General features: G+C 41.6%; 1 protein-coding gene across 2 annotated transcripts in view; it reads left to right on the forward strand.

Annotated features, from left to right (window-relative positions):
* Positions 1–14629, forward strand: part of DPH6 (diphthamine biosynthesis 6) — a 233007-nt gene that overhangs the window by 179830 nt on the left and 38548 nt on the right. For both annotated transcript variants that reach the window (XM_088671286.1, XM_035110376.3), the window contains exon 14: positions 4529–4934. In XM_088671286.1, the coding sequence (XP_088527412.1) occupies positions 4529–4934 (406 nt within the window). The remainder of the gene's footprint in view (positions 1–4528; positions 4935–14629) is intronic.

Here is a 14629-nt window from a genome sequence, read left to right on the forward strand (position 1 = left end):
AAGAGCCATATAGCTAGAAAGCAGGAGGGAGGAGGCGGGGGATAATGGTTGGCTAAAAGCAGGGTTTGTCATGGGAACAGTCTTCCCTGCACCAATTGTGTCATCCTAGCAAAGAAGCGACTACAAAAAAGAATCCAAGCTAGCGTTTTCCTGCTCTTCGCATTACTGTTACTTGAATTCGAGTCTATAGAAAGACTAAGCAGTTGAAAAATATAGCATAAACCTGTAAACTGGGGGAGACTGGGTGATTCTCATCAGTTCTTGGTTCTGTTGCTGGTTTCCAAAACGGAAGCATTCATAACCTGTAAATTAATACAAATACGTTGTGGCTTATTCAAGGAAAGGACACAGGCGAATGGGCAAGTGTTTTATTGAGAGCAGAGTTTTATCGATTGTGAGCAGCAGCTGCGGAACGAAGTCCCCAGCTTGCAGAGATCAATCACTCAGTTACAATTTGGAAAATAAGTACTAACGGATCAGTTGGTGGAAGTGCTGATAGTGGTATAAGAAGTTGCAGTGGTAGAACATACAAGTTCTAATAAGATGAAGCAAAATAGTGTCCCAGCCACCTCTCACGTAATTTTTAGGATCTTCATGTAAAACGATGGTCATTAATGACAGGGTGGTTGTAAGTTCCTTGTGGATATTCAGAAAAAAAGGAATTGCTTACTTAATACCAACCTGAATCTAATTCTGTAGGGTTGTTTATAAATCTGCCAGAGCACTGTTTGTGCGGTTGCCAACAGTAGATAATCAACCAAGGAGGCCGGATTTCTATTGTCTTGCTCCTGGCCACCAGGCAGTGATCCGAAGGTTTAAAAGAGTTTTTGTATATACAGCTTGTACATGTAAACTCTGTCCAGATCTTTGGATGAACCCGTGGAGGTCAGCAGCAGTGATGGTGGGTGTGATCCCACTCTTCCTCTCCAGGTGTTGATTAAGAACAGGAATTATATAGGCCATATGAAACCACTTGCTCACATATCTCAAATTCTAGTCCAACCCCCTGCAATGCAGGGGAGTCTTAAAATAATGTTGAATTATATACTTTTTAAAATAAATTATATCATGCCAATTCCCACTTTTGCTGCTGTTGTTGTTTAGTCATTTAGTTGTGTCCGACTCTTCATGACCCCATGGACCAGAGCACGCCAGGCACTCCTGTCTTCCACTGCCTTCTGCAGTTTGGTTAGACTCATGTTGGTATCTTCGAGAACACTGTCCAACCATCTCGTCCTCTGTCGTCCCCTTCTCCTTGTGCCCTGAATCTTTCCCAACATCAGGGTCTTTTCCAGGGAGTCTTCTCGTCTCATGAGGTGGCCAAAGTATTGGAGCCTCAGCTTCAGGATCTGTCCTTCCAGTGAGCACTCAGGGCTGATTTCCTTAAGAATGGATAGGTTTGATCTTCTTGCAGTCCATGGGACTCTCATGGGAGTCTCCTCCAGCCCCATCATTCAAAAGCATCAATTATTTGGTGATCAGCCTTCTTTATGGTCCAGCTCTCTTCCCAGTTTACTGAAGTCTATTCATATATCACCCTTTAGTCTAATGCTTGCAGAACCAGAAATGTTTTAAAACACCTGTGAAGATACTGCACAACTCAGGCTTTCACAGACCTCCAGGGAAAGGTTCTTTCGATTAACACTACCTGTGATCTTTTAAAGAAGCAGCCTAAGTTCATATACTGGATATCAGGTGTATAGCCAGTGGCCTTTTTTGCTTTTATTATCATGACTTGGCAGGTTGTAGTAATCCTGAATGAGTTTCTTTTCTTTATTTCTTGCAGATTAGTTTGTTCTTTCAATTGTATCGTGAAAACTTCAGTAGAAGAAAAAAGATACATAGGAGCCAATTAAGGAAGACGCCTTACGCGTTAAGGCCTAAGGAAGCAGCTTGGATTGTGCCAAGCAGGGAAATGAACACTAGAGAAAGTAATGAGATCAGCCAACCGCATTGTACATCAGACATGGCATCTGAATAGTATTTCATGTAGTCAAGAATGTAATACATAATAATCTCCTACATGCCAGAGGATGGTAATTCATGTTTTGGTCCCAATAAGAAACCGAATCAGAACATGAATCCATATAGCTCAGTCTACTCTGACTGGCAGCAGCTAAGGTCTTGAGAGGGAGTCTTTCCCAGCCCTCCTTGATATGGTTTGAGTAGAGATGCTGGGGTAGAAACTTCTATTGTGCCCTACCACTGAGCTCGGGCATCTCTCCCTAAGAAAGGGTTGTAACCTTCTCAACAGGTGAAGCTGGTAAAAGGCATTCCTGATCAGCGATGCAACCTTAATGCAGGTATACTTGAGAGCATTTCTCTCTTTAAACCCGAATGGCCATTGGAATCCAATCAGGCCCAGTCAGCTATCATTTCCTCAGCCTTAGCTGTACTTGCCTTTTTTAAATCCAGAGACCAATTGGACCAGGGTGAGAACAGCAGGAGGTGGGTGTGATCACTGTACCCATGCACATCATAGTTGCAATCTCTGAACAATATATTCAGTATCATTACATTTGCATTGAAGAAAGGATTCAAATCCTGCAAAACGCACAGGCAATATGATGAGAACATGAGCACCCACCCCTGTCCTTTCAAGAGCATCATTATGTGCATCTGTCAGGCTTGGTACTTGTGTGTTTCCTGAGTTACATAATTCTAAGCCATGGTTTGCATCATTTCTGTGTTGAGAGAGACCAAGATACTCAGTAATAAAATAAAGTAACTAACAGGATATAATTGGAAACAGTTTCTCAAACATTTCTCTGTTCTGCAAAACTAGCCTCTCTGTTTTTAAAAACAAGTTGGAGGCCACTTGACTAAGAGTTTCTGCAGCACTGGGGGGGGGGATTAAATTCCTGGAAGCTCCATCACACAAATCCATACTTTAAAGGTTGAGGCCTCTGTAAAATGTGCGCTTACATGAATATGTGGGTACATGGGGCATGGTCTTTCACTTGCAATGATGATCATTTGTTTGAGTTTGAAATTGTACTTTTGCCTTGGCCTAATTCCTGTGTATTTCTTTCCATATTCTAAATGGCAGTTGAAGGCAAGCAGAAATACAAAGTAATTGATTTAACAACCTAAGACAAGTACAAGAACGTCGGAAAGTTTTGTCTCAATGCTTGACTTGACCCGAGACAGCTTTTTAAGACTTATTTTCTAAACAGTACCTCAGCACCTTGGGCCAACCAAGTGGCCTTTAAGCCTGAATGAGCATGACTTTTTTTCTCTACCATAAAGCTCCAGTATTCATCTTTTCGAACTGTTCTGCAGTACTGGAAGCAGAATTATATTGACAAGGTTAGAATTCATCTCCTGGAGGGAGAATTCTGTGCTATTGTTAAGTGCTAATATAACATTTATGTGTTGGTACCTTAATAACAGCCCCAGCTTACCTAATGAAACTACTGAAAGCAAACAGTACTACTACTCAGCGAGATTTTATTATGACTGAAGTGACTGCAATTTGAGGCAAATTATCCCTATTTTTGTTCCCATATCAAACACAGACATGCTAAAGAAATTGCTACAAGTTTTGGTGTGGAATTAGACTTCACTATCGTTAATCTAGATGTAAGTGCATTTTTCATGTAAACAGCTCACGAGGGTCAAGCAGCAGAGACTTTGCTGTGGAGGAAAAATGCTTGTCAATAACTTTGTGAGTGAATTTTGAAATAAAGTGCCTGCAACCTGTCATTATTCCTTCCTCTCAAAGTCAAGAGTGAGTGGATGAAAATTGAGCGTGTGAATTGGAAGCAGAGTGAGTGTTATGGCCTTATCGACCCCAGGTAAAATTACTGTTTTAACTTGTAATTATTTTTCCATTCAGAGGTCAGACAATGTGCCGTATTTACTATTCTGAACTGCAATGTAAGCAAATTGGTATATCAAAAAGTTGCTACCAATACATGGACAGGCAAAAGGAAGCTTCAGTTTTTAATATTAACATTGCTTAGCATGTGGTTTCTCTCAAGATATCCAAAAGAAAGTAAAAGGCAGGAATATACACTTTAAAAAAAGGAAGGAAATTGAAGGAGAACAAGTTATATGTGTAAATAAATTCCATCTACCCCTAACAGACAGGGCAGTCACTCATCACTGTGGCAACAGAGGCTGCAATGCCTTCCTGCTCCTTTGGCTTACAAGAAACGTAGACCCCAGCAACCCAACACTCACCCCCCCCCTTCTGCCATAGCCCCTGTGGCTTCCTGCAGTGCATCTCAACATGTGGCCACCAGGTTGGATGAGTTATGGGCCTTATGTGAATGAGTTTGTTCCTGTACTCTCAAATCGGGGACCAGCACACAGTCCGTCGTTATTACTCAAGGCTACAGTGAGTTCTCCAAGCGTGTTGTGGCTGGAGATTCATCAGCCTTGGAGCCTGCTTTGTCTGGGGATGGAGCTCAGGCATTTTGGGACTTGGTAAGATGCCAAGCACTTTCTCCGTGGGGGAAAAAAAGCAATTTTTTAAAAAATAAAATCTAGAGCTTTTAAATACTCAGTCTCTTTTAATTTCTAGGCAGAAGATGAAGACACGAATAATGATGTGCCTGCAGCATATGGAGACCTGGCTGTGATAGTGGTACCTTCCCTTCCCAGAGCTGCCTCCATTGAATGGCATGTCATTGCAGCAGTAGATGAGCAACAGCAAAGGCAGAAGGTTGTGCTGCAGAGGTCACTTGAGAACTTCCAAATTGAATGTGAAGCTGTGCAGTCCTGTCCATCTTGTAGTGCAGCTATTTCCATGTCCTTAAACCTGACTTCACCATCAACATCTACAATCAGCTTAGACAGTGTCCTGCATGACGTGGTGGAAATGTTTAAGCAAGCAGTAGAGAAGATGTCAGGAGATGGTGACACAACTCCTTTGGGTTTCAGAACTTTCTACCAAAAGAATATCGTTGATATGGAGGCACTAGAAGCAGGTACGTTTCTGCCTTGTCTACATACATATTTGTAGTCGGCTCAAAAAAATACCAATTTCCAGAGTGGTAGCCCTGTTTGCCTGTTGCAACAAAAATAGCAAACAGGCTTGTGTGGCATCTTTAAGACCTAATCAATTTAGTCTCTCTGACCAATTTAAGCAAAGCTTTCATGGGCTAAAGCCCGTTTTGTCAGATGCACAGAGAGAAATCTGTATGTGTACTGAATGGCAATTAGATGAAAAAGTACAATGATATAATAACTGAACTAGACCTTAAATGTAAATTTAGGCCTAGCAACACTTTACAGCAGCAGAGATGACTGTGTAATAGGGTTGCCAGACTCAATAGAGGACAGGACTTCTGTGCCTTTAATTGCCCTGCTCCCTTTTGAGTCTGGAAACCTTAAAGAGAAACCAGCAGACCCTTTGTTTAATTTCCAAGCAAATGGTGTGCTGGTTTCTCTTTAAGGTTTCCAGACTCAAAAGAGAGCAGGGCAATTAAAGGCACAGAAGTCCTGTCCTCTATTGAGTCTGGCAACCCTACTGTGTAAACAATACCTGTAGCTTGTAGCATGACAAGAAATGCATAGTATTACATTTCTTCATTGGTTGTTTGATGCTGAAGTCTTCCATTGAAGTTCTGTTGTTCAGGTATGAAAACCTTCATGTCAGTAACAGAGTACAGTAATCTGGTAAATTGATCTGTTGGTTTCTGAGTACTGTATTGCCATTTCTGATGCAATAATATTGTGCCTAAAACCACTCCAGTGTATCATCAAGAATCTACAGCCCATCTGAACAAGATAGTTTCCTTCGATATATCTCAGGTGGTGAACCAATAACGGGCCAGTACCCACATAAAAAAAAATACATTTGGACAAATCTGACACCAGAAGCTTATTCATCATAAATCTTGTTGCCTGTGGCTTGCTCATACTTCTGACCTTTTCTCATAGAATATTGAAATGTGAAAGATCCATCAGATCAGGTCTTCATTTGTGCCAGGGCATAATGGCTTAGCTCCAGAAACAGGCTCAGCCAAACTTCCCATTTAAAGTGGGCTTTTGGAAACGTTTTTCAAATGTTTGGTATTTAATCACAGATTTATTTTGGATTTTATCTAAAATACAATATGTAAAAAGGAAAGAAATTGGACCCATTTTGTGGTTTTAGACTTTTGATGATAGTACAGAAATCTTGCTCATTAAATTGGAAGAAGGTGCCCAAGAACTTCAGTGAATGATGCCATTTGTATAGTTATCGGACATGCATCAAGAAAGAACAGTTGCTGTATCATTGTAGTCCCCCCCAAATCTTTGGTTTCAGAGGATAAAGGTTACAGGAGAGCTACCAGAAGACATAATCAGCAAATCACAATAAACCCTAATGTCCATGCAATACTTCATGTATGTATATGCAACAGTTAACTGGATCAGGATCACTGCTTGTAATAAAGTTTAGTGGCAGTTAGAGAAAATTACTACTAAACACATGAAAGGGTGAGACTTACCATCATGCATAGTGAGCTAAAGACTAGAAATTCTGTTAGAGAAAGGAGATGAGGAGATGAGAAAGGAGAAGAATTTGCTTTCACAGACATAATCCTTTAAGATTGGTAGTAGCTCAGAATATAATGGAGAGTTTCTTATCACATGACATAAAAAAATGGTGTATTCTTTTTTGTGGAGAGAGAGGATGAGCATGTTGGAACAAGTATTTTGGGCAGAATAACCATGATCTTCATAATGCTATCATTCATAAGACATTAGCTGGACACTGGGAAATTCTTCCCATTAATTCCTGTGATAGCAGGTTTGAGAAACCCACAAAGTGGCCCACCACTTGGATCTGTTGCCGTAGAAAGAATCCTCTTGCACCTATATTCCAGGGCTACAAAATAGCCGCAGGTCTCATTTTATTCTTACAAAAGCCAGCGGAGTTTTGTCATTTTCTTTGTGAGTAGAGATCAGGCTTCCATTGGTGACTCACATATGCGCAAACATTTTTTAAAAGATATTTGCAAAACTCAACTGATCCATATTAATTAGCTGACATAAATGTTAGCCCTCAAAGATTGTGCTGCCCTATTTTTTTTAACCTAACCTGCAGCACTATTCAAAGGAAATTCAAGTTGACATTGCTTAATAGATTTAAAATATAAAAATAGAAAGCGATAAAAGTGTGGCATAGAATAAGCACAGCTAATGCACGAAACAAGGAATGAACATATAGCCTGACAGAATATTTTTTATTGTGCAGTGCTTTGTTTAAGAGCTGATAGAACATGCATCTAGCTTGCAAATTGTGTTATCATCTTTTCTCTTGCAAATCCCAAATGTTTCAAGAGATGTATAATGGTTCTGATAATAAGCTATATAGTTTTTTCTTTACATTTGACAATTGGTTTTTCTTTTTAAAAATGTAAGTGTACAAGGAAGAAAGGTTAGTTTGCAGTAGTTCTAAGGGTATAAATAGGTAAACTTGATCCTGTAATTTGTTCTATCTGGGGCAGCTAATTTTTGTTTATTTAAAGCATTTATTATTTGCTCTCCTTTGTGGCAGCAGTCCCAGAGAGGGGTATGTTAAAAAGTTCAAATACAATGCGTATGATGGGAACGAAAACCAATACAATAATAAACCAATGACTCAGACATTAATGCTCAGCAAACACCTGGGTTCAAAGGTATGTCAGCTGCATCTAGGAGTTCCACAGCCTGGGTGCTATTACGGAGAAGGTCGTAATAGCATAAGAGCATAAGAATCTTGCTGGGTTAGGCCAAAGGCCCATCTAATATCACATCTTATTATCATAGTGTCCAACCAGATGCTTATGGGAAGCCAGCAAGCACGGCCTCAGAGCAGCAGCGCTGTTTCCTCCTGCAACTGGCATTCATAAGTATACTGGGAGAATTCAACATAATGCTACAGCAATCGTTACATAAGTGAAAGCACTAGAGCTTGCCAGGCAGAATAAAACCCTCCTCTCCTCCCCCGTGAGCTGGGGGGTTCTCCCAACCCCTTCCCGCATGCCAATTCCAAGGTGCAGGGGGAGGGGAGGAAGCTAAAGCCACATTGCTCTAGTCAAAGTCATTGGCACAGGCTTCAACTAGTGGGAATCATTAGTTGAATCCAGCACACTGCCTCCAACAGTGGAAGCAGAACATAGTGATCTTGAATAATTACCCTTCATGAATTTGCCAAATTCTCTTTGAAAGCAATCCAAAGTTGTGGCTATCACTATGTCTTGAGGGAGCAAATTCCATAGTTGAGCTGTGCACAGGTGGTGACCCATTTTGCGCATGTCCAATTGATGTGCCACCGCTGATGCACAGGTTCTTTTGGGCACGGAAGATGGCAGGGCGGGGCGGACTTATGTGGGCTTGGCTGACGCACGTGGGGGCCAGAAATGTACTGTTGCCAGCTGTGCTGTGTGGAAAATCGATTAGTCTGTACTGAATCTCCATCATTCAGTTTTATTGGATGGCTCTGAGTTCTAGTATCTACTTTCTCTACACCATGCAAAATCATACATCTCTCTCATGTCTCCCGTACTCACCTTTTTCTAAATTAAAAAGGCCTAGATGTTGTAACCTTTCCTCCTTCCTTACTTGACCATTTTGGTGACTCCCACAGGTCATCATGTAATCCATTTCAGATGGTTATGGTGATAGATCTGAATGCGTGGGCAGGTCTATTTGGGTGAAGGTGCTCCAGGCCCCAAGTTGTGCATGGCTCTGTAAGTCAACATAAGCACCTTAAACTTAGCCGGTAGCAAACTGGCAGCCAGTTTTCACAATCAGTGCTAATGTGTTCTTGGTAGGCTGCATCATATAGCAGCCTCACCAGTGCCTTTTGTGCCGACTGCATCTTCCAGACCAGCTTTAAGGGCAACCCTGCGTGGATCACATTACAGTAATCCAGTGCAGTATGACCAGGCTATCAACAGTCATAGCATGAAAACCAGCTAGAGCTGATTGAAAGTGACCTTAGCCATAGGGGCCACGAGTCACCTGCAACAGTTCTGGATCTAACAGCTAAAAAGCAGCTGCCAGTCATTATATGGAGTCAGCTATGGACTATGCTATGGACTACAATGCCCATCAGTCCGTTGGTTAGGGATGATGGATATTGTAGCCTACAAGATCTTTCAGGCGCCATGTTGGCTGCTTTAGTATAGGCAATACTGAATTAGATGGATCAGTGGGCTGACGTCTATGTTCCATGTGGTATTTCTTTATTTTACAACAGGGAAAGGCAAACTCGGCCCTCCAGATGTTTTGGGACTACAACTCCCATCATCCGTAGCTAACAAGACCACTGGTCAGGGATGATGGGAGTTGTAGTCCCAAAACATATGGAAGGCTGAGTTTGCCTGTGGCTGTTTTACAGTATATTGTGCCTTACCCCTTAAGTTAGGTAGAGCCTGTAGTATTTTGAGCATGTTCTTTCCTTATCCTGTCTATTAACGATTCCAAGAAAGCTTTCTATAGCCCTACTTTTCAACAGTCTCTGCTGGAAATTGGAACAAAGACAACACCAGTTAACAACAACAAAATGATCAGAGCTTTAGTAGCCATTTTGGTCCCACAAAGCAAGAAACCTGAAGCAAGTGAAACAATGGTGCTCATTTTAACCAAACAGAAACCTTAAATTGGGTTCAGATGTGTATACGTTTTAGCGTTACATGAATATTTACCTAGACATAACTGATGTCTTACAGCAAAATATCTGAAAGTAAGTTATTGATGCACAGTTAATTAGATTAGTTAGATTTTCCTGATATATGATTGAAATACAAAAATATTTTTTGATCTATTCTTGTTCTTTGATCTGTATCCACCTCTGAAGATGTAGGCAAATTCCTGTAGCTCTTCTCTTCAATGCACACATGAAGGGGAAAGAAAGATGCTTTGCTTAAGTAGTAGAACTTGAAGTTATCAGGGGCGGGGAAAAGGAAACTCTGCTGCAAATCTCAAATGAGCTGCTAATTAAAAGCATGTATTTTCCCCTCTTTTGTCACAAAGAATTTCCATGTTCATTTAGGCAAGTCCAAGTAAATTAGAGCGGCCCATTGCAGCTGACAAAGTAAGATGAGAGCTCAAAATATGTGCTCTCCATGTGTTGTAACAGATTACGTGGTAGTATTATAGCCAATGTTATTGATGTCAGGAGAAGCTAAAGGTTTGTGATGCAAATGTGAGAAAGATAGCTTTCTGTCAGCCTAAGATGAAATGTAAAGTTTTATTGAACCAAGTGTGGTCCTGATGGTGAACTTCTCCGAGGCAATCCCTCATAACATATGAGAGCATTATAGGCACCGTGCTGAGACCACAGGATGTGTCGGAAGCAGGGGGATTAGATTAAGCTGACATATATACTTAGTAGGATGCTGTTACGCCTTTAGAAGGCTTTAGCATAAATTCTGACCATTTCTTTCCGTATTCTCATTTCCATAGCACATTAATATAAATAAGTTTTAGATGATTTGCCAGTACCATCCAGGCAACTAGGTTATTCCTCAGCATGTGAACATTCTCACTATTAAGACTTTGCAAGCCTCGTTCGTACAAAGTATGCAAAAATGCCTCTGAATATTTAACAGGGATTGGAAGAAATCTCTCGTTACATAATCCTTAAAAAAAGAGAAACAAATCACAAGAATAGGAGCAGATACAAGGCAACATAATAAAATGGCTATCTATTCCTCGATTTGATTGATCACCATGCACCACTGTGAAATCATCTGCAGAGTAACAGTACCTTAAAAGGAGTACATACGCAACTACGTAAGATGAGGTAAAGCAAATAGAACAGATCTTAAATCTCAGCAACAATACCAGCTCAATCCCATTCTATAGAAGGCATCATTTTTGATAAGGTCTAATAATACGTTCCCCAAATGCCCAAAATCAGGGTTTGGGAAATCTCTAGAGGAATTCCGTCGTTGAAGGCAGTCATAAAGAAACAACATCTCTATGCCTCTATACTAGTTCATAGATAATAAACTCAAGAGGATTCTTGCACACAATCTTAGCAAGTGTAATAAGCCTTGGGAATTTCTAAGGTAGATTCTAGTCTCATCTGCACATAACACTATGCTGTGATTTGCTGAACAGATAAGACTCAATCTTGTGGATGAGCACAGCTCCCTTCACCTAATGTTGGTTTTGTTTTCTAATCATTCTTGCCCCACTCCGCTCTGGCTCTGGGGTAGGTTGCCTAAATAAATCAGGATTAGGAGAGAATAGTGGGTTTGGGCATTATAAGAAACCATAGTTAATGCAAGCCAAGATTTGTACGCCAGCTTCAAACCATGGCTTCATATTCTGTTTTGTTGGCTGCAAAACAAACCATAGTTAATTGGCTGTCGTGGGTTCAACATGCAAACAAACCGCATAAACAAACTGAGGTTTAGTGTTTAGTCTAAACTGAGGTTTAGAGAACTCAGTTCACACTTCACTCCAAACCTTGGTTCAGAAACCAGATTCAGACACCATAGTTTGAAATGGATTTGCCAATCTTGCTTTGTGCCAACTGTGGTTTGGTATGATATCTGAATTGATAAACTAGAGTTAGGGCCAGGTTTGCTCTATTTCCAGATGCCACTCGAGACTAGAATGGTCAAAGATACTGTTTGCCTATACATTTGGAAGATGGTGTGAAACCATGGAACGGAGCCACTGCTGTGTATCCAGTATCAAAATGTGGTCCTACCTGAGAGGCGGATTTTTATGATTTACTGTACCCTGGGTGAAAACATTTTTTCAGGATAAGATTAAATTGGGGTCCTGATCCAGCATTTGCATTGCATGCTCAAATGCTTTGCAATAGAAAACCTTCATATGTTCCTATGCTGTGTTATCCCTTCTAAATATAACATGAAGCCTGAAAAAGTGCACACAGAGAGAGAGGGTTTATCCCACTGTGCCATCGTCGGATATGAAGATGAGATCCATATTGAACGCAACTTTAAATGAGCATTACACCATTACTTAGAGCTATTTTATAAAGGGTTTCTAAGTCCCTCCCAAAAAAGTGGATTGATTCATTTTAAAGAAATATTTCCAGAAACAATCCTGCTGGTGGTTAAACAAAATGTCTTGGAAAATGTTCTGCGCTGTTATTTATGTGAAGACTCTGGTTTAAAAATAAAAAATAGTATTAGAACTGAAACCTCTAATTCAGAGTTCACATCCCAAACAAGTTCTTTTCAATTATAACTTGAGCTATTTTCTGTGAGAAAAATTTATCATTTTGATCTTCTTATGGTTTCCTCTTAGCCACAAAAAAATGATTGAATGGGGGGGGAAAACCCTCAAGGTTACAGAAACTCAGCCTTGAATAAAAATAATATCTTGCCTCTAGCTTACTTGGCCTTTAAAATACACTTTTTGGTTCTAGCCCTTACGCATTACTGAACCAGGTGATCAAGGTCGGAAAGAGGATACTGAAGTAGATAGATCCTGAGTCTAATTTAGTCCTAAAAACAAGCTCCCCCCCCAAAAAAAATCTCCCATCACTCAGATTGATTTATCTCTGCCTTTTGTGCAGCCTACGATGACACATTCCTGTGGCACCTTATCTATGGAAAGATTTTCTTGAAAACGGACGCTTAAATTCAGCGTTCTTTTCGTATGTTGCAATTTGTGTTCCTTGCCAATACTAGCAAGCTACAGCTTCTTCGGTCCCATCAGCTGTATAAGCAGTAAATGTCTTTATCCCTTCAGATCTTAAAAAGAATTAATTTCAGAGCCATCCTGTGGAGAGTTCTCACGGCCCTGCTCACCAGTGGCAGTGGCCCGTCCCTCCTCTGCTGCTAAACACTTGAGGAAAAGCCAGATAACAGCTCTTACTTTCCAGCTAGGCCTCAGAAGTCCCAAAACAAGAAATGACAAAGTGGAATTAAAGCAGTGATTAAATGCCTATAGTATCTTTGTGTGCACCCAACATTGTTTGCTCAAATTGCCTGCCCATGAAGTTGAGAGGCATCTGAAAAATACTTTTATCTGGGAGACCTTTCATCGGGGACATTCACTCTTGTCCAAACAGCCAACCCCCTAGGAAAAGCACTAAAGTAAAGGCACTCTCAGTGGAGCAGTAGGACTGCTCTGATATTGGACAACGCTATCCTAATGCGCTTCATGTGCCCTTTTCACATACTGAAAATTATGAGCTAAAAATAACAAATGAGGCCGTGCTGTAGATTTCAAACTCTCCCTGTTTGGTGCACATCTTGGCAATTAGTTGATTTAAAGGGATTTTAGGCCCAGTGTTAGCACGGAAGCTGCTTTTTGATCACCCTGTGTGATTATCTCTGTTGGGAGAGAGATGGGGGCAATGTGTCTCTTTTAATTCTCCCAGAAGCTTACCATACCATCAACCATGATGTCTTTTTGTCGCAGCTGTCAGAGTTGAGGGTGGATGGTTCTAGTCCTTCTTGGGTGGTCATTTTCAGAGGGCAATGCTTGGGCAGTGTCCTTTAGCCCCATGGAGCCTTCAGTGTGGGGTTCTGTGGGGGATAAATTTTATCCTTTATGTTTCTCAACATCTACATGAGAACATTGTGTGGGGTTCACAATACCTTGTCCGCAATATGCTGATGACACACAACTCTGTTTCTCCTTTACATCTGCAGGTGTGGCAGTGGATGTGCTGGACCGATATGTTGCCTCAGTAATGGACTAGATGAGAGCCAGTGCACTGAAGCTCAGTCCAGATAAGGCACTGGAGAGCCAGTGTGTTGTAGTGGTTAAGAGCGGTGGACTCGTAATCAGGGGAACCGGGTTCGTGTCTCCACTCCTCCACATGCAGCTGCTCGGTGATCTTGGGCTAGTCACACTTCTCTGAAGTCTCTCAGCCCCACCCACCTCACAGGGTGTCTGTTGTGGGGGAGGAGGGGAAAGGAGATTGTTAGCCGCTTTGAGACTCCTTTGGGTAGTGATAAAGCGGGATATCAAATCCAAACTCTTCTTCTTCTGTTAGTGGGTGTCTTCCTAGACTGAATAGATAGGAAGCTATCTGCTCTTGACAGGGTTACACTGCCTCTAAAGGAGCAGGTATGTAGCTTAGGGATACTTCTGGACCCATTGCTGTCACTGGAGACGCAGCTATGCCCCTATCTGGAAAGGGATAGCTTAAATTTTGTTGTCTATGCTCTGGTAACCTCTAGGATAGATTACTGCAATGCATTATAAGAAAGGCTGCCTTTGAATACAATTCAGAAACTGCAGGTGGTCAGAATTCCATGGCCAGGTTGCTCACTAATCCTGGCCCGACTGCACTGGCTACCAATTAGTTTCTGGGCCAATTAAAAGTGTTGGCCTTCACTTATAAAGTCTTATGCAGCTCCAGATCCTAATACCTAAAGGACTGCCTCTCCTTATATGAACCAACTCATACCTGGCAGTCACTGTCTGAGGCCCTTCTTCATGGGTGGTGAAGGAGGCAGGGGGCGGGGCGGCCAAAGGAAGAGCATCACGCGTGCGCCAAAAGGAGGGGGGAAAGGCAGAGCGGGTGAAGAGGGCGGGGCACACACACAAACCACAGGGGAGCAAGTGGGGAAGTGTAGTCAAGGGGGAAGCTGCAGGAGAGCATACACGCTCGTACCCTTGGCTCGTGCCCATGTAGACCGTTAGAACACCGGCTGGGTAAAGCGCGCACGCCTCTTCAAAATGCCGTTGACGGCGCACAGCAGTG

The sequence above is a fragment of the Zootoca vivipara genome, chromosome 1, assembly GCF_965207765.1.
Source record: "Zootoca vivipara chromosome 1, rZooViv2.hap1.1, whole genome shotgun sequence".
Lineage (NCBI taxonomy): Eukaryota > Metazoa > Chordata > Lepidosauria > Squamata > Lacertidae > Zootoca > Zootoca vivipara.